Source organism: Falco peregrinus, chromosome 1 (genome assembly GCF_023634155.1).
Source record: "Falco peregrinus isolate bFalPer1 chromosome 1, bFalPer1.pri, whole genome shotgun sequence".
Classification (NCBI taxonomy): domain Eukaryota; kingdom Metazoa; phylum Chordata; class Aves; order Falconiformes; family Falconidae; genus Falco; species Falco peregrinus.
The window spans coordinates 58,764,152-58,785,286 of NC_073721.1; the positions used below are offsets into that span (position 1 = coordinate 58,764,152).

General features: G+C 48.2%; 1 protein-coding gene across 1 annotated transcript in view; it reads right to left on the reverse strand.

Moving 5' to 3' along the window:
- Window positions 1–20,693, reverse strand: part of ITPKA (inositol-trisphosphate 3-kinase A) — a 40,606-nt gene extending 19,913 nt beyond the window's left edge. Inside the window, exon 1 of the mRNA XM_055813458.1 lies at window positions 19,970–20,693. Coding sequence (XP_055669433.1) covers window positions 19,970–20,473 — 504 coding nt within the window. The 5' untranslated portion in view covers window positions 20,474–20,693. The remainder of the gene's footprint in view (window positions 1–19,969) is intronic.
- Window positions 20,694–21,135: the final 442 nt, after the last annotated feature.

The window sequence follows — 21,135 nt, forward strand, 5'->3', positions numbered from 1 at the left end:
AAACTATGATGAGTTAAAGAACAAAAAGTACACCGAAATGTAACATAAATCAACAGGGTCCCTCTAAAAAATTTCATTCTTCCATCAGCAGCAGAGTGGAGGAGTAGTTTCTTGCCTGAGCTGGTAAATTTTCATGGAAATTCTGCTAATTATAGTAAACAATGTCCCTTGAATCGTTTTTCCAGGAAAATTTCATCAGTTTCTTTATCCAAGATCCTGTTGTCTTTTTTGTGCACTAGTACAAAGCCTACGCAAGCCTACAGAGAGCTATTATGACAGCAAGAAACAAAAGGATAGTGAGAAATTTCTTTGTAATCTTTTTTTGTTTTCCCCCCTAAAAGGCTTTAAGAAAGAGTACTTAATAGTCAGTCATCATAATCTACTGTTCTCTTAAAGTCTTTACATCGTTTAGGCTAAATTCTGCCACTCGGGGACCCGGGGGCTGAAATCTGCTCTGTAACGCTGGTTGCCACCGCCTCCCTCACTCCTCGAGGGAGCAAGGCTTCTCCACGGGGCCTCGCAAGTAGCACAAAAAATGTAATTATCAAGAAGTTACTACGTGTGTTTCAAAAGGATCCTGTAAGAGCCCAAGGCCCAAAACGCAAGAGCACGGACCACCAGCTCGCACGGCCAGCGCGGCCCAGCAGCGCAAGGGAGGCGGCGGGCGGAGGGGGCGGCGCCGGCGTCCCTGGGCCGCAGCAACCCCGAGCTGCCAGCGGGAAGGGCACGGCTGGGGACCGGGAAGGGACCGGGAAGGGCACGGCTGGGGACCGCGAAGGGACCGGGAAGGGCACGGCTGGGGACCGCGAAGGGACCGGCGCTGCCCTCGCCAAGCGGCCCCCGGCCAGCACCCGGCTGGGTGTCAGCTATGGCCGCCCCACGCACAGCGCCAGCCTTGCTCCAGGCTCGCCCTCCTGCTGCGAGTGCCTGTCCCCCGCCCCGTCCCCCGCTCCCCGGGGGCTCCCAGCCAGCACCCTGCCGCTGACACAGGGCACCCACAGAGCTGCCCCAGCTACCAGCGGGAGCAGCTGGCAGGGCCGAGCACTGCAATTAGCTCTCCATTAATATTTGCTCCTTCTGAACTCTCTGTATGTTTTACAGTTGTATTATTGTCTCAGTTTTACTTTTTATAGTATAGACATTTACTTAACTCAATAAAATGTCTTTAAAAACCTATGAGTTATTTTTAACTACAACATCCTTGATTGTTTTATTTACCTTAGTTTATTAAAACCAAAATACATCACCTTGAAAGCTAGTTTGTTTTCTTCATTTTTAATGCCATTTTACTCAATCATTTAATTGAATTCAGACAATGAAATTAATGTATTCAGTTTTGCTCTCCATTATCAGTATTGCATGCTGCTTTATTGTCACTTTCACCTGACATGCACGTGCAAAGGACTTAAATGTAGGTCCAAAGCTACTAACAGTGTTATTTTCATGAGCGAAGTCATGGAACCCCGACCGGCGTGGGCGGGCAGCGCCCCCCGAGCCCCCAGCCCCATCCCCCCCCGCAGGCTCTCCCCGCAGGCTGCACCATGGCCCTGCAGAAGGAGCCTCCCCAGCCGCTCTGGGCAGCCCGGCCCAGCGCCCCGCCACCCGCCAGGGACACACGTTCTCCCTCCTGCTCAGAGGGAACTGGCCGTGTGGCGGTTTGTGCCCGGTGCCCCTCGTCCCGCCGCTGGGCACCGCTGGGAAGAGCCTGGCCCCGTCCTCTGGGCACTCGCCCATCGATAAGAAAGCCCAGTCTGAAGCAAACTTTGCTTTCACCTGTCTCAACGCGGCCGCTACCTGCCGCTACCATAAGAAATCATTTGGAGCAGACCACAACCAAGACAATTACTAGCCTAATTTAACTACGCTGTAATTATATATGCTTCTGTGTGTGTGTGTAATCAGTAACTACGGTACTGTAAGTACAACCTATAAAAAAAAGCACAAACACTTTAACAAAGAATCTACTGCACAGTTAAAATCACAATATTCTACCAAGACAAGCTGTTATCAACATCATTTCCCCCAAACCAATGAGTTTCCCAGGGGTGCAGCTTCACAGCAGCCAGCCTCAAGGGTTAATTAGGGATTTCATTTTTTCAAGGCAGTGCAGCTCTGGGACAGCCAACCATACGGTCTCATCTCATGGAGAGATCTGGGGATTTGAGTGATGTTATGTAAAAAAAAATAGTAATTTAGAAGATAGTGAGAGTTGCTGAGCAACATGATATCATTCCAGTTAGTCACAGAATTTGCCTACTGAGGGATTCTGGTTTTGAGTCCTTTCAGTTTGAGGCTTAATGTAACTGCCTTTGCAGATCTGAAAGAGGCAGGCAGTTGACTTGATCAGATCCAGATCCTGGAACAGTAGACATCTTTATGCCTGATATAAGCAAATTATAATTATCCTTGTTTTTTTCTGCTTCTAATAGATATTACATATACACACACATGCACACTGTAAAAATATCTAAAGCAGCTAGTAAAAGCTTTTCCCTGCAGTCAGTCAAAATTCCATTACTTTTTTTTATTATTATTTATTTACATTGTCCACACTATAACAAACTCCTAGGCTTGAGATCATTCAGTACTTGAAGAAACTCGAAAGACGTAACAAGGCATCATACTGCAATGGAGAAAATGAGGTATACTAGTCATTTTTCCCTTATTTGTTGAGAGAAATGTAACTTACATATCCATAAAGGCTCTGTGTAGGGAAGCAAGGTGCAACATTTGCCTGTAGCTAAAACAAAAATGCCTCAAATTAAAAAAAAAATAATCTATCATATAAGGCACTTACTTTATACTTTCAGCAGCCAGTGTCTGTGCATCTGCCCCTTATTAAGGGTTTCTGGAATCCTCAAACTAAGGAGATTCTTGCTGCCAAGTCTACTACCCACTTGGCTGAATCAGACATGAATCACAAATAGAGACAAAGATCTCAATGGGTGGGAGGTGAAAGAGCAAGTCAACAAGAAGAATGCTCCCCAAGCAAGCTCCAACAGGAGCATGCGTGCAAACACTCACACAAACCTTCGTAACTAAGTTTCTGAGTGCCACACTTGATTCAGCTCCCAAGACAGGGTGAGTCTCCGCAGCAGCTTAGTCCCATCATACCACATCGTCATCTCTTCTCCCTGGGCAGTAAATGGGTTCCTGATGCACACAAACACCAGTCTGCAAAGCAGCAACTGCTCATCCCTACACAAAAAGGTATTTAAGGGTCAGAATCAAAATGCTGCTTTATGGTAACTTACATCAATGGACAGCCCAGCCGTGAGTCTGGAGGTTTGAGCATCTGCTTTAAAAAGTCTGTGCCCTGAGCCAATAGGCAACAGCACCATTCTTCAGACTGTCAGAGGTGCTGTGCCAACCAGCATCAACTGATAATTTGGCCAAATCACTGCAACTGGATTTCTGCCAGAGCAGCCATGTTACTTCAAATGCTCTTAGCTGTTGCACAAGGAATACAAACAGTGTAACCATGTTCCTAATCAAGGAAATCACTGAGCAACCTCCACACACCAGGTGCCTTGGGGGCCTTGACCAAGACCCTGAATCTGCTTCAGTCCCCAAGCGAACTAACACTCCCTGCTCCATCACACCGCTGATCTCCCTGTGGTGTCCAAGCGCCAGCGGGAGCTGTAAGGCTGGTGAGCACAGCAAGGGAAAACGCACGCTACGCTCCTAAACCACGGCGGTTTGAATGTGACACGAGCGACTTCCTGATCAGCACCTCTCATCAGACTGCCAGGCAGACTGTGACTACACCTTTGTCTCTCCCTCCCTCTCTTTCACCATCCAGGCTCCAAACCTTTGAGAAGAAACGGCGCTCAGCCCATACTCAGCCCCCGACGCTTCCGGCTGTGCGCTCAGCCATGGGCGCGGGCTGCAGCTGCTCCGCCAGCACAGGGCAGGTGTATCCTCCGACTGCAGGGTTTCGTTTCCTGTTTGCACCACGCTTGACACGGGCTGCACTGAGTCTTCACAGTCATGAGAAGCACTTAATGCAATAAGCAGAAACAAAGCTGCAAGACAGAAGCCTCAGGTTTCTGAGCCCTCTCCTCCGTCACTCGCCAGGCAGTGAGATGCGTACACCGTTTGGCTTCACGACCCTTCAGGAGACTGGGTAAGCTTGCTGGATATTCACTAGGTTTGGACTAAAGGAAGAAGCGGAGGGAAGAGAAACAGATGGTCGGTATTGGACTGAATTACTAGGAGCACAAAGTCCCACGTCCCACTCCACAGTTGGATTCTACTTGTAATTCCAGGAGCAGTCCCTCTCCAAATCAGAGAAAAATGAAGTGTGAAGAAGCAAAAGCACTGCTTGCCTTCCTGCAAATAGCATCAAGGGGCACAGTCTGCTGACTGTTCTGCAGAAATCAATGTTGGCATGTTGTTTCACCAAGTGAAATATCTACAACCTTTATGTCATTGCCAGGCCAAAAGCCAAAACAGTCAAGGAATTAGATGGCTTTAAAACTAAGCTGTCACAGGGTTTCCCTCACTTTTCTCACAGAGATGCTGTAAAGAGCAATACTGTTGACTGAAAGACAGATTTTATTTTAATAAGAAACCATGTTTTCTGTTTTAAAGGATACTGAAAATACCTGCCTCTGACAGCAAGCATTAAACACTGCCATCGCCTCTACTTTCGCCGCTTGCACTCTGCTCTGAAGACACTGGCTCTTTAATAGGATGGAGCTCTGCCACTTGTCCCTACTGAACACAGGAAAACCGAACCAAAGAGGTTCTGCCCCTACCAGGGCTCCACCAGAACATCAGTCTTGCTGGAAACTGAAATGCTATTACCCAAGAAGTAAGTGGAAAGTTCCTCACTGTAGGAAAGTTGACTCACTTTCAGAGCCCAGGCATTTGAGATTTATCCAGGCTGTCCATCACCCAGAACAATTTTGTGGTAAATCAAACATCACTTTAGCAGACAGTGTGGCAGAAGGAAAGAAATCTTTCTTAACCTCCAAAACAACTGCAGTTTAAGTCTGTAGAAACCTTCTATGCCACGGTTTGGCTATTTGAGAATTCTCTGCCCATCCTCCATTTAACCCTCCACTTGCTGTGGGTCACTGATTGACATAGCCAGTCATGAGAAACGGACATCCAGAAAGACAACACTTTAGAAGAAAAAAATGAGCCTAACATCCTATTAGGCAGCGCACAGAATTACCAGTTCTAAACAGGATGAATATTTGCAAATACTTAAAACCCAAATGCATCCACACTTCTCTACACGTAGACCAATAATTAAGTTCAGCCTAAAACATACGCACAATTTGTTACGGTACAAATGTGTCCTCTATGAACTGTGTATGACCTCAAGTCCCAACCCATTCAGACCAGTGTAGTTTCTGCCTAGCTGTCGAGACACCACGTTCTGGCCACACGCCAGGACAGAACCTCAGCAAGCCCACCTCCCCAGGCGAGCTCCGGTGCCTGGGAAGGAAGCTGAGCATGTCCTTCATCTCATTTGCGAAGGTGGTGCAGGCTGCTCCGTCCTGCCTGACCAGCAGTTCAGGGCTAGGCTCAGCACCAGTTTAACACCCCAGTGATTCAGTGGCCACAAGGGAATCTCTAGTCTGAACAGATAAAGAAAAATGAAGGACATTTTAATGTTTATCCTTTATTACACTTCCTCATTCACCAAAAACCATCAGACAGAAATTGCAAAATTGTATTCTGTTAACTGGCCGGAGAGTGGCCGCCTCCTATATCTCTAGCACCCTGGGGCAGTGAACACCTGCTGAAAGCCTACCATGCTTCCAGCACATCCTCATGTAACGGCCCCAGAAGCCATATGCCATCTAACTTTGAAATTCTGTCTGAAAGGAACAGTGGAGGACTACTCTGCTATAACCCGTTTTTTCCTGCAGGCAAGGATAGCAAGCACAAGGGTAGAGTTAAGGTTGCTGTAAGAACCTACTAGTTATCTGTGATGGTTGTGCTCACTATTCCACAAAAATTTTGACAAACATCAAACATCCTACGGCTTAGGCCAAAAGAATTGTGTTTATTTACCCTGAGACGACCAAGCATGGCAACTGTCTTCTAATACACAGCAAGTTTTCACAGCTGTAAGAGCAGTAAGCTATTCTCCATGTCCACTGGGAAGGACAAGAATAAGTAGCTTTCATTTCCAACAGAACCGAAACATTCAGGTGAGATCTCAGAAAAGGGCTTTCCATGGGTATCAGCGAGCTTTCAAGGCTCGACAGATCTCTGTAAAATCACGGTCTAGCTCAGTCACAGGGGACTGAGGTCACCTGGGCAGAACCAGGCCAATCCCAGCATCAATGAGTTGCAATACTTCTGAAAGGAGTTCTAGTCACAAGCACCAAGATAGTTCATCATCAAGTCTAAACATACCTATGTCCTGCAGGACAGTGAAGAAAGTTACATAATCCTGATTTTTGTGCTTTATTTCCATTTCCTAAAAAGTATTGAAACATTCATTTAAAAAATTAAGTCACTCACCCCAACACTTGTCTGCAAATTAGGATTTCTGAAATTACTATACACATGCATGTATGGATGCACATACATATAATAAGATGTTACTGATAGCTATTTATTTTGAAAGTGTACTCGCATAACGTTTTTCTTTTCTACCATGATAATTCAGCTTCTAACGTCCTAAAATATTGGACAACCATTTGCAAAAGATCTGAGCAAACTCCGCTGTTTCAGTATGGGATCTAGGTCCAGACACGTGCCCTTTCTCTGCCCCAGTTCCCACAACTGCAGGCTGTAACAGCTCCACTTCAGAACACTGTTGAACAATTTAAGTAATTAATGCTTATAAACTAAATTAGAGGCACTTAAATAAGGCATTCAAGTACTCAAATATGCAGCAACATAGTGTTAAGTGAAAAGGAATATTAGAGTCTAAAAATATGTCATGTAAAAACAGATCAGAAATACTCTGTAACAGTTCACCATCTGCTCTTCGAATCTATCACAAGTCAAAGTCCAGTACTCTGGCTCTCTGTCTCCTCCAAACTCACACCTCCATTTTCCTCTAACAAAGCATAAGTGGTTACGGCTTCACCTACCATGCACGCCGCTGTTCAAACACAGCCCACCCTTTGCCATGGAATGCAAGTATCAACACGCCATAGGCACTGTTATTTAGTGGGGTGTGGTATTTACCTAGGGCAAAGCCACATCCTTCAGCAACGACTTTAAAACTCAGAGCTTTAACACAGTAACTGTGAGATTATTCCAAACCACTGCATTGAAAGGATTTTAAAAAAGGAGAAAACCCCAAAAAACAAACACACACACAAGAAAAAATCCCAACACCCGCCAAACACCCCCCCCCCCCCCCCCCCCCCCCGTCACACTCCTATTTGGGTTAGCATCAGAACAGAACAAGCGAGGCCAGTGTCCCAGGCAGGATGGAGCCCATAAATGGAACGTGGCAACACTGGAGAAAAACCTGGAGTTACATGGAAATGGGGACCCTTCACCTTTCCCCATAGGAGCAAGAGGGCCTTCTGGGTTGAGAGGTAACTGTTTGGTTTTGGAGCAAACCTAAGATCAGAGAAACTCTTCCTGCCCCATGTCAGCACTAGGAACTACGTAAGGAATCTGGAGAAAAGATGACTTCTCCCTTGAGCAAAACCACAGGATCAAAAGAGAATTTCTGTTAACAGGACAGCACAAGAAAGGCAAGCTGAATTCCTCCTCCGTACCAGAAGCAGGTAGTCCCAGCAGACAAGGGATTATTTAAGATTTTAATTTCCATAATGTAGCCTTAAGAAAGAGAGTCAAATTCAGATCTTACATAAGCAGGAGTGACTCAATGAAAGACTGAAACTGAAACAAGGCATCTGCCTTCCTGAAGAGTTGTGGGTGTTTGAACAATAGTCAGTGTGTTGTACAGAGTATGTTTTCTCTGCCCTGAAGGTAAACGCATGTGTTTACAATCAAGATGCTGGAGATCCCACCTTCTCAGAAGCACAAACATCAATTGCCAATTATTAAGATGCAAACCCACCTAAAAATAAAATAAAACAAACAGAGTGTAGTTTATACATAGACGATTTATCTACAAAACTTTAATCTTGTAGTAAGAGAGACTAAAAAAAAACCCTAAAACTTAAAAAGAATCTCATACTGTTGGCTCCTAGCAACAGAACTGCAAGCCACACTCCCGTATCTTGCACAACCACCTACACCAGCCTCCTGAAACATGGAGCAAGCAGCAGCTTCCACACACAATTGGACATCGGTAGCAGGACCAAGACCAATACATCAGGGCTCAGCAAAGACAAGACCAATATTTGAGGTGTCATTTGCAGGTGATTTATGGCTTATGCTGCATGCAGGGGAACAAGCTATGCAGAGAAGTTACTTCACAAGCCAAGACTGATTTTTCTGCCCTGTTCTTTTTCTCAAAGAATGCAATGTAAAAAGAAAATTTGTGACTAGGCTACATTCATCCTATAGCCATCTCCTGTCCCAGACAGGACTGCTGCCTATACATCAGAGGACTAAAAAGGAAGACTGGGATCAAGACATGCAACTATGTCAATGGGAGAGGACATATTTCTAGAGATAATGCAGAAAATCCCAGTGGATAAACAGGGATGGAAGAAAAAGATAGCTAGTTTTCTGTCCCTCCAGTTTTAATATTGGAATAGGAAACCATGCTCAGGACATGAGCCAGTCGTACTGCTGGAAAAGCCCTTGGAGGCTGCTGGCATAGTGATTAACAAGCACAGGGCTATTAGATAGCACAGGACCTCCTCCCTCCCTGGTCGCATTGCTGAAGGCAGGCAGTCACACACTCTCTTTGGTCTGGTTATAAACTTTGGGAAAATAAGCCATGAAACTGTTACAGGGGCCTGATTAGCGCCCAGATTCATGCAGATCATTAGGCCAGAGAGAACTCCAGGGACTCACTTCTTCCTAATGCATTTAAAATATGGGTTCATTACTTTTTCTACTGAATGCCTTTGGTAGCCACGGAGGCATCATGAGCAAGTGACAGGCAAATGGACCTGGAGGTCAGGAATCTCCACTTGTTCAACAGAACAGCAGGATCTGTCCTGAAACGAGTACCTCAGGATTTAACTGCTTACTCCTCCCGGGTTAGTACAAAGAAGGCAAAAAAGTTCCATATCTAAATTCCATAGGGTAAGACAATACAAACTGTACCCAAGTATCAGCCCAAAATTCTGATACTCAGCATTTTGCACTATGAGAAGTGAAAGCTGGAGTGCAGGAAGTTTCCTAGTTTCTTCAGATTACATTCTCCTGTGAACAAAGCTGACCCTTGGTGGTACCGGTGCCACTGTTCCTACAGAACATCCACGTGGGGGAACGGCTGAGGAGGAGCCCACAGCAAGAGGAGCTTATCATGATTAGAACATTTGGGGCAAGTGCACTTAGCCAACAACCCCCTCAAACCCCACAAAAGATAACAAACAGACAATCTGCACGCATGAACATTGTTCACACAGATTTTTATCCTTCCTATCACTGCATCACATAAGCATACAGCGATGGAGAGGCTACCCGTCAGCACTTGCTCTAGTTCTGCCTCGTTCAGAAGATGAGGGTCTCAAACCCCAGATTTCCTATACAGCCACTAAAGCACCAATGCACAAGAAATCTTTCTGTTTCTGTGTCTCATTCTCCTGAGAATTGTTATAAATTACTCACCTCAAAGAAGGGCAAAACCTGTTTGCTTCAGACTGAGCAACTCCAACAAAACTTCAGCTATTTCCAAAGCTAGAAAAAGGTACATCTTGATCCCATTACAAGACTTCTGATGAATATTCTGAAAAGCTTTTTAACCCTGAATTTTGAAGGAGCCTGAAATCTGCTAAGAGTCAAGTCTTCAAAGCAGGAGCAGTCCATAGGAAGAGAAGAAGTCAACCTGATTAACCTGGCAAATGCTAAGAACCTGAAGTTCATCTGCAGGAGACGCTCGTTAGCGTGCGGACAGTCTCTTCTGTGGAGACTGCGGGGCACAGCACACAGGTGGGGCCGATGGAGCCCCACTGGCAGGTGTGTTCAGCCCCCTCACAGAGCCGGGCGAGCTGGAGGAGCCTCAGCTGTGCGCGGGCAGCCCTGACCTAGCTCTGCCCCATACCCCAGGCCCATCCCTCAGGGGAGCTGGAGGGCCCCCCAGCACAGTGCCCCTCCAAGTGCCCTCTGTAGCGGGGCCAGCCACTCTGCCTCGCCGCAGCGCGCCTGCGCAAGGGAGGGAGGGGGAAACCTCGTGGCCCTGTGTCAGCGCTTGCTGCTGCTGGAACCTGCTCAGATACAGAATTACGATTATGCTGGAACTTTAATGATGTCTTCAGTGCAAAACCAAGTATTCAAAAGTTAAGAAATTTTTAGAACTCAAGTTTTTGATGCAAACAAGTTATCCTCTTGAAGGCAACACCTACCCTTTTCTGCAGAGCTTACGATACAGTCTTTAATTATAACATATTGTAGTTCCTATTCATTCAGTGTAAACAAACAATTCCTGACTCTATAAAAAGCAGGGGGGGGGGATTATTCTGTCCTCATTGGCTTTACCATTTTTACTTCACTTACTGGAAATTACTGTAAACACAGTTACTGAGTTGTGTCTAGTATTTTGAAGACAGCCATGACTGCAGCAGCAGAGTGCTTTTCAAACTTTAATGAGTTTGGTTTTGCAACCTGTTACAGTCATATCTCACAGGGAAAATACTGAAGAAAAGTTAAAATGAAAAGTACCTACTGATTTTGAAAGTCCAATCTGAGATGTCAGTTTCTGCTTTCCCTAGTACCTAGTGTTATACAATACTGTAGAACAGCTCCCATTAACTTCCATTGCAGGTACAAACATTCAGCATTTCTGCTAGTGAGAACTGTACTCTCAAGTTGGTCAATAGGAGAGTGAGAAAAATATGATTATGTCCATGGTGAAGGTCTGCATAAATAACTTGCCTATTCTCTCCCAGGGCCACTGTGAAAGGCCAGCCGTTCTCCGCAGCAGCGTTCAGCAGCATTTGATCGGGAAGTCAGGCTTTCCCTTCGTGCAACCCGCCTGATTTGCTGCATACCTACCTATGAAGAAACAGAGGTCCTGCAACACATGCCATCAGTCACCATGGAACTGTAACTTGTCCTTTGTGTTGACTGGAAATCTAAACCACGTGCTTATTAGCTGAGAGTCATGCATTCTGTGTGTCAAGAACTACACCTGCTTGCAATTAAAGGCTGTAGAATATTAATACACCCATACTGAAGTCATTTTAGTTCTTTTATTTCAGATATTTTCAATGCTTGACTGAATGATGATTTCTTAATACAGTTGTCTCATGTTGTCCTGATGCGGGTTTGGTTGTGGGGGTTTTTTTTGAGAATGTATTTTCCTTGGGTTTTAAAGCAATAGTCTTCTTGCCCGTTAAGTTTTGATCTTCCGACAAGCCTTTCCCCTTGCACTTCCAGTGGCATGCCCAGCCAGTCCCAATCACCCTGCACCCAATCACAACCCTCTTACCTCCCTCATCTCCAGTTTTGCTCCTGACTAGCTTGCATTGGAATCAGGCAGCTTCCCGCTCCAATGCGTCTGCCCACCAGACCCATCATTTGAAAGTACAAGAGAAGACCACGACCTGTCCCACTAGTTCAGGGGATCTTAGAAGATTTCCAGTGGAGGTGGTGATTTCAGAGCACCTGAGTAGGTTCCAGCAGCAGCAAGCGCTGACACAGGGCCACGAGGTTTCCCCCTCCCTCCCTTGCGCAGGCGCGCTGCGGCGAGGCAGAGTGGCTGGCCCCGCTACAGAGGGCACTTGGAGGGGCACTGTGCTGGGGGGCCCTCCAGCTCCCCTGAGGGATGGGCCTGGGGTATGGGGCAGAGCTAGGTCAGGGCTGCCCACGCACAGCTGAGGCTCCTCCAGCTCGCCCGGCTCTGTGAGGGAGCTGAACACACCTGCCAGTGGGGCTCCATCAGCCCCACCTGAGCACTAGAAACCCACCTTTGGCTCGGCACTCCACCTCAGGAACCAAAGCAAGCCAAGGACAGCAGTGACACGCTGTCCACATTGAACAATTACTGAGAAGAACTGCTGCTGTGTTCTCAACTATACAGAGCTGCCTGAAAAAAAAAGCTAAGGCACAAAGACTGCTGTGTTCTCTGTAGCAGCTCAGAGTAGTGAAGGCAGCTATAGCCAGGACTGGATCAGTTTATGTCAGGATGTGGCAGAGATGAGGGGACAGAATCGGTTACACTGACAATGAAAGATGATTTCCTACCACCAGTGGAAAACAAAGGCACTCTCTTTCTACGCAGTGTGCAATGTAATTTACCAGGAGATATTACTCTTATCATATGAAAGTTGTGTGAAAACTACAGGAGTTTGCACTTCCCTCTGATACATCAGAAGTGAGCTGTGCCATCGCCATTAGCTTCCTTACTCACACAGTTCCACAACATTCCAGCCTCCTGTTAAACAGGTAATCATTCGGTGGACTATGAATCACACACTTTTCAGTGCCAATTACATGCAGATACAACATGTATCATACTTATTCTTTATCACCTGTAACCACACCTCTTATCAGGCTCGGGTGTGGATGAGGTCAGCGGCTGATGATGAACACCAGATTCAAGTTGAATGTGAGTAAAGTAAAGGTGGTAACTGGTGGGCTGGGGTGAACAGTTTGAGTCGTCTGTGTTTGCTGCACCACCTTACTTGGCTATTTCAGCCTGTAGATGAGGAGTGTTCCTGGATTCTGAGTTAATGCCAGGCTCCCACAAAGCAGTGTCTGTGTCATGCTTGCTGTAGTCACCAACTGGCTCGGAGATTCTGTCCCAAGCTCTAAATCTGGATTGTGCCAGGTCCATGATACTGCTGCTTCAAATGAGCTGCCAATTGGTCTTTGGCTAACATCTTCCCAAGCTCACCAAGGAATAGAATAATAGCCAGGCCTCATGGGTTCAGGGTAGGTTTCTATAGCATCAGTCTCACGCTTCCCTGTTTTGGAATGTAAAGGAAAATTTCATCCCTTGTGGGAAGCTCAGCATTTATTGATACAAAAAACCCACCCCAATGCTGCTGGCTGGGTTACCCCAGAAAGCTTTCTCCATCACTGACAGGAATGGACCAGTTAAGTACTGGAAACAATAGACCAGGAGTCTGACACGGGATGAACATGTAGCTGCTGCCCCTTCCCTACGCTTCCGCTCAGCGTGAGCTGATGGAGGGCGGTGGGTTGGCCCTGGCTGGACGCCGGGTGCCCACCAAGTGCTGTCACTGCCCACAGCGGGGCCGGGGAGGGATGGTGTAAGGAAAGGCTGGTGGGTTGAGATAAGGATGGGGAGAGACCACTCAGCAGTTACTGTCACGGGCAGAACCAACTCGACTTGGGGAAATTAGTTTAGTTCATTGCCAATCAAATCAGAGTAGGATAATAAGAAATAAAGCCAAGTTTTAAAAACACCTTTTCCCCACCCGTACCTTCTTCCCAGGCTCCGCTTCGCTCCCACGGTCTCTCCTCCCGCAGGGCGCAGGGCCGGGGCTGCCGTCAGTCCCTGCCAGGCTGCCCCCGCCGCCCCTTCCCCGCGGGGGGACCCTCCTCACGCTGGTCCCCTGCCCCGGCGGGGGCTGCCGTGCGTGGGTCATGGCTCCAGGCAGTAGCAGCAGCCTCGGGCAGTGCTGCACCGAAACCGCCCCTGCAGCCCCCCACTACCAACACCTTGCCACCAAACCCAAATACATGGGGACCAACATCTACCCCCCCCTCCCTTTTTTGGGTGTTTGGGGTTTTTTTTTAATGCTATTTCTCCCCAGGTATGCTGTGCTATGTCAGGCAATGCCTTCTTGCCCAACTGGTGAGCCTTGCAGAGGAAGCCCTGTTGGTAGAGAAAGTTGAGAACTGCACTAAAAAATACAGTCTAAACCTACGCTATGCAAGATCCAGATTAATACGGACTGACAAGCCAATTTGTTCTGCCTCAGCCCCCTTCCTCCACAAAAACTGCACTGACAGAGAAGGTGGAAGAGAGACAGTGATTCAACTGGTGCTGTACGTAAGACAGGATCCCTTTTTCCTTCCATGAGGTACGGGGATGCCATTACCTTTTCTGCCACACGTTATAATCACCACAAAATGCTGTATGATGACCCTTAGTTCTTCTCTCAGCCACTGCTAAACAAAACATCTATCTACCCCATAAATATAATGTGCATTCTCACCTTCCAGAAATATAAGCTGTATTAAATTGCATCTCGTTTGAGCATTGAATCAAATTGATTCACTTTAACATGTTCCATTTATAATAAACCCAAGATGTGAGTTCAGAGGTTATTTTTCTCTGTGTTAGCTGCCACACATTTAATTTAAAAATATGTTCACCCTCATCAAATCAGTCTAATAGGGTAAGAACGTCAGAACCCAGAAACATACAGACATGCAAAATTTCTAAACTATTGCTCCAGCCGCTACCCGTACTTTCCTTTTGAGACTGGTGTGGGTTTTCACAAATAAACCTTCAGCTCTGCTGAGTCAATAACAGCTTGAGAAGAATCTGCTTAGGTATGACCTCCTTAAATACGAACACATCACACGACAATGGGCAGTCACTGTTACTTTCTTCCCCTCTTTCCAGATCTAATAAGCATTATAAGGAGGCTTGAACTGTAGAAGCGCACATATAGAGACACTTCTAGAACACAGCTAATCCAACAGGTCCATAAGAAAAAAAATATTATACTAGATCTCTTTCAATTTTAAACTGTACACCCAAGCAACATGTCCTTTAATGTACAAAAAGTGAAAACTATCAGGGGGAAGTTGATTCAAAAGAGAAGAATCTTGTAACATCTAGGTCACCATTTCAGATATATCCAGGATCAGGAACTCTTCAGCGATATGACATTTAATTGCCTCTCTTTCAACTGATTTGGTAAGAGCCAACTCATTTCCTACTAGACAAGAATCCACATTACTCACAAGCAGTCACCACTAGAACTGATACTGCTGATGTTTCAACATACCCCACCACTTGAGCACACAGTGGTGAAGAAACCACCCCTGGACTAGGGGAAGGCTCCCGATTCAGAGCTTTGGCCCAGTAACCACGCAACGAAGAAATGCGCAATGTACAATGTACTCTGCTGCTGTTCACCTCATGTTTGTTCAGCATACAACAGAAAGATTTCAGTATACAGGACTGTCATCATAAATCAGCATATTTTTTTTAGAACCGCAAAGTGCATTTCATTAAAAGTAGTTGTTCCGTGAGCAGCAAGCTACTGAAGCCTGGTTCCTACTTACCTGATACCTGCTATCCTGCACCCTCATCAGAATAACTGCACCTGTCACTGTCCTTTACCAGCTTGTGCCAAAAAAACTCCACTCACTCTCACGTTTCCACATTCCCACCCACCCCCAACTTCCTCAGCTAGTGCCGTCCCCAGCCCTGGGTGCTTCCTCCCGATTTCCCTCAGGGCAAGAGGCACTGCCTGCTGTGGCTGGCCCAAGCACCAGCAGTGACCAGCTCGCCAGCATGCACATGCCAGTTTGCTAGTAAACAAGCAAAACAAAAGACTCATCTTGCACCTTCTCCCCCGAGAAGGAAAGGTATGCACTTATTTCAGTTTCCTCTCTTCTACCCAGAGGCTGATCTTTGCGGAACTTTAAATAGCTCTCAAAGAAACTTTGAGATGTCTGTGCCACTGTCAGATTGGGCTGAAATCTACTGAAACTGTTAAAATGGAATTGATAGAGTGATTACACAAGCTTTCTTTCCTTTGGAAAGTAAGCTAAAAACCCATTAGCAGTCTTACTTATGTCATCCCTTCGTTCCCATTCTTCATTTAAAAATAACAATTCTATTCTACCGCATTAGCTTATGTAACCCACCCCTGAGCCAAAGTAGTTGAAACTTTCAGTCTGGATTTATGAAGTGTGTGTGCGCCTCTCTATATGTTTGTCCATTTTGAGGTGCTTGGCACTATGACAAATAACAGTGAGAAGACTAGTGAAACCAAACAAGCTTGACTAACGGCTGTCCCCCAAAGTTTCTGGACTGGTATTGTCACACGCAAGAAATGAACTGCTGCTTCTCTAGCAAGCTGTCAGCTGTTCTCATGGTTACAGATCTAGGAATTTGGAATGACAGGTCACAGTTATGAGAATGAGCAGATTTATCTGGCATATTTCTATCCAGTAAACAACATTCTCCTATAAAGAGGACAAGAGGCTGCTGTACATTACCATGGTGTTTATTCTCCATGAAAAACACTTTTTAAAGTCTCTGTCCCAACAAAGAAGGTGCTAACCAGACTTACGTATTTCTTAAAATGGCTCACTCATGGAATGAAGACAAAAATACATAACTCTTGCACTTTCTCCACTACTATAAATGGACCGCTGGTGCAAGATTCAGCTGTGTATGTACACCTCCCAGATGGTGCGAGGCAAGGGTAGAAAAGCACGCTTCCATTTAAATGTAGGGGAAGGCAGGAATGCCAACTGTTGTCATAAGGCAAAACCTATCCAGTCAATTGGCTATTTAAAAAATAACCAATAAATTTTTATTCAGTTAACCGCCAAAATCTGTGAAGCTCCAGCTATGGTGTTACGCAAACTACATTAGTACAGCTATGTGCAGTCGGTGTCACAGAACCACGAGTTCAGCTAACAGGAGAGCAGCACAACTGGGCTTCTCCCACACTGCCAACCTTTAATGGCCGGAGGGGTCTTCCTCCAGGAAAGCCAGGACAGTCCAGTTCCCAAAGCCACCACCAGTGACTGCAAAATGAAGTACCAAACGTGCTTCAGTAAGACACACAAATTTCACGTTGTCACCATATGCCATCCGACCCAGAACACCGTGCAAGGCACAGCTGAATGGCACCCCCCCCGGAGAGCCCTGCTTGCCCAGCGGGCTGCCAGGAGGAGCCGGGCACAGCTGGGGACAGCGCCCCACAGCCCCCACCCAGGATTTAAGGCCAGATATCCGCAGGGCAGCAAGGGCGGGCTCCAGGGCGCTCGGCTCGTGCTCCTGCACTGGGAGCTTGAGAGCCCACAATATTTCAAAGACCCAAATGGGTCTTGATTTCCAGGTCAACAGCAGAGGCCTCCCACCAAGAGGCCTGGGAGGGCCTTCCTCAGCTTAGGTCTCAAGTTCCCAGGTCTGCAGATGGAAGCCTTGGAGCCCTGATAACAGGAACTTTATCAGAACTTCTGCTCCCGCAGTTGAAGACTCGGGCAAGCTTCCAAGGTCCCTGCTAGGCACTGGGGAGCCTGGTAGGCTCTGACGGTCCACAACCCACCGAGCACTGGTCTGAGCTTAGTCGTAAGCTGCCAGGCGACAAATTGATTTCTAACATTTCCAAAGAAAAGTCTAAGGAAATTCCAATCAGAGGGAAATTTAAAAATGTCACAATTTCCCATGAATTAGGAAACTGCAAATTTGGCCCACCTCTGATTTCCGTTTCCCTTCAGAAAAGTCTCTATCTTTTATGTTCCACTCTGAGAAGGAGCCTTCATCTATTAAAATTATGTATTTTATATAGAAACAATAAGCATGAAAAAAATGTGCCAATTTGCCTTTAAATAGAATCTTCAAAACACAAAGCCATTCCTTGGGTTATCCTAAAATTTCTAGTTATTTTCACCTGTACATGCCTGCCTTGAAACCAAAGCCTTCTGTTCTAACACAGACTTATTCATCCTGCCTCAAGATTAATCAGTAAAGAGGACACGCTGTAAAGTTGAACCCACGCTGGTTCAAAGCTCAGACTCCTACTTTGCTACGTGCTCAGTACTCACTGCTCCGCTAACAAAACAGTGTCCATAGGGACCGGACAGCTGAGTGTAGGGATCGCTGGTATCACAGCGCTGGCCGGTACAGAAGGACATCAAACACCAGCACAAGCCTGTCCTGGTCACCTCCCGGTATCCCCAAGCACACAGCGCAGCCACCCGAGCTGAAGGGCAGTGAGCCTGACCCCAGGGAAAACAGCACATTCCCAGGATCTGAGCTCTCAGTAGGTAACGCAGCAAGGAACTACACGAGTATGCATTAAGCAGACGACCCACTTAATTTATTAGACAGTGTCATGAAGTGGGTGATACTTAGCCCTGCTGGTTTGGAGTCCCAGGTCCCAGCCCCAGCTCTGGCTTGCCAACCTGCCACAGAGGCAAGAACGAGATCAAGAACATCAGTCAGAATGCAGGCCCTCAGCAGGCAGTTTGCCCTATCTTCCCCGACGCTGCAGGTATGGAAAAGTAACTCAGCCTTTAAAAACATGAAGTATTTTACCAGCTGAGTGAATACTTACTTTACCAATGAGACATTTAAAAAATCCTGCAGCTGTGCTAAACTTGGGAAACATGCAAAAACTTTTTCAGAAATTGATTTCCCATAATACTATTAAAGTTCTTGATTTCCCACACACCTAAATGAGTAGGACATTGTCTCAGAGCTTAAAACATTTATAATACAGCTATTTTTAGTTTGTCCATAAAGCATTGCTAAATAACAACTTCTTAACTTGTAAAATTTTCTTTTCTTGCAATTAAAAGGTGATTAAGACCTTTTCCCATTTTGCAGTGCCTAGAAATTCTGTGTAATTTAAAAGAAAGTAACACCACCCACATGCACGTATGCTGTACATTTTAGATACACGCATGTCAGACTACAAAGGAAGGATAAAGTTCTAAGGAATGATTTACGACTCGGTGTCACATACAATACCAATGACTTCAGAGATGCAGAAGCAAAATCTTAAAGGGTTTGTGTGGGTTTTTTCAGGCTTCTCACCTGAAGAATCGCTTTTGCTTCAGTCTGTATTCAAGAGAAGTTAACCAGATGCCACAACGCCATCACAAAGTTCTCCATATCGCTGAAGTGCTACAACTAAATTCTTGTTCCAGATTAACCATGCATAAGCCCACTGCAACAGCAGGGATATGGCGTCAAATGAGACCCTCTAGCCCCTCTCCATCTTAAATTTCTATTCTTCCACTGCTTTCACAAAATCCCCAGCAGCGTAGCATGATTTTAGAAGAGAAAGCAAAACAATAGTAAACGTTTCCTTTACGCACCAGATTCTATCTCAGAAACAAGAGTACAAGTGGTATTATTATCATTTTCCTCATAAGCGGTATGAAAAAAAGCACAAAACCTTTTCAACCCTTTCTTTTTCTCTTCTGTAAGCAGGCCACAGGTTGATGCAAACAAAACCAGTATCGCTCACAGCATTTTAGCTCCTGTACTATGTGTCCTCTAAAGTAGTAAACCCACAATTACCATGAGAAAAGTCCAGCTGGAGGTATCACCTACAAGCTGTGCTACTTCTTGCTTATACGTTTTTTTTCAAAACATGTTCTGCTCAAAAACAGTTCGGTGCCTCTGAGCTGGCAGCAGAACAATTCAGGCTGTGGTCTCTATTAATAAAGGTGGGAGAGCAACATACATTACAAAACCCCAAGAAGCCCAGTATAAGGAGTCAGGCAAGTATATACTAAAGCTCATGAAAAAGCAACTAACTCTATGCCTTCAGCAGCACACTTCACGGATGAAAGCTGCCAAATTACAGAGGGGATTTACTGAGAAGAATGCGTTGCTGCCAGAATGGACAAAAGCACGCATTCTACCCATTCCAAGCTCCTCCCCATCTCCTGTCATGCTCACAGCAAGAAGCAGCTCAAAAATTGACAACCACAGGACTCCAGGATTGGAAGAGACAAAAAAATACCTGCTGGTAAATGCCTGGAAAAAATTTATTTTGAAGATCTGAGAAAGGAGACTGTGAAAAACCAACAACAAAAAAGCCCAGCAAAACCCCACAAAACAGGAAGATCCCAGCCCGCCCGGACCACTCAGCCGCCCCCGACGCGCCGCCTGCGGTGCGGGACGTGCCCGGCCGCGGGGCGGGTGCCCGGCGGGGGGGGGGCGGCCCCAGCCTGCGCCCAGCGGGGCCTCGGGACCCCCGCGACCCCCGGGCCCCCGTACCTGGTTGGTGTCCTCGCCGCGCTCCAGGTGCACGATGCCCTGGCTCCTGCCCTCCGTGTCGCTCAGGACGTCGTCCTCCGAGTCCTCCAGCAGGGACGAGGAGCCGGTGGAGGACAGCGAGGAGGTGGAGAGCCGGCGGGACTGCAGGTGCAGCGAGCTGTCCGTGCGCAGCCAGCCGCTGCCCGGGGCCGCCGCCGGTGCCGGGCCGCCGCCCGGCGCCTCCTCGCCCTCCTCAGCGGTGACGGTGAGGCGCGGGATGACGGGCGGCAGCACGCCGTTGGGGGGCCGGACGCCCCTCTTGGCCGGGTCGGGCAGCTGCCGGGCGGCGGCGGCGGCGGCGGCGGCGCAGCGCGCCTCGAAGAGGGAGCGGAGCTCCCCCACGCTCAGCCGCTTGGCCCGGCCGAGCCCCGGGCTGCCGGGCAGCGCCGCGCCGGGCTCCGCGGCGGGCTGGGCGACGGGCGCCTGCCGGGCAGCGCCCCAGGGCCGGCGGCCGGGGGCGTGCATGGGGACCGCCGCGCCACCGCCGCCGCCACCGGGGAAACTTCTTGGCGGCTCAACCGGCGGCCGCTGCTGGCAGCCCAGCGGCGCGGCTCATGGCCGGCCCGCCCTCCCCGGGCAGCTCTGACTCACCCGCGGCTGCAGCCGGAGGCGGCTATACCGTGCCCGCTGACCCGGCGCCAGGGCCAGGGCCGCCCCGCGCCCGCCCGCCGCCGCCCCGGCGCTGAGGGGAGGGGAGGGGAGGGGAGGGGAGGGGAGGGGAGGGGAGGGGAGAACCGCGCCGCGCCCCGCCCCCGCCCGCCCCTTCCCCTTCCCCGCCCCCGCCCTTTTGGTTTCGCTTTCCCTCAGGCGGCGGCGCGCGGGCTGGGGGTGCCGCGCGAGCGCTCCCGCCTCACAGCTGCGCGCGCCGCCTGCTAACGGCGGGCACGGGCACGGCACGGCACGGCGGCTGCGTGGCGCGCGCCCCCTCCCCGCTGAGGGCAGGGGCCCGGGGTGGCCCCTCGGGGCCGGGGCTGCCGCGGCGGCGGGAGCGGGATCGTTCCCCCGCGGCTGAGGGGCCCCAGGCCGGCGGGCCCGCCCCGGACCCCGCGGGGTCCCGCTCCCGCCTGGGGCGCCCCGTCCGCCGCCGACGCGCCTGAGCCTCCGCGCCGGGCCGCTGGGGTACCCCC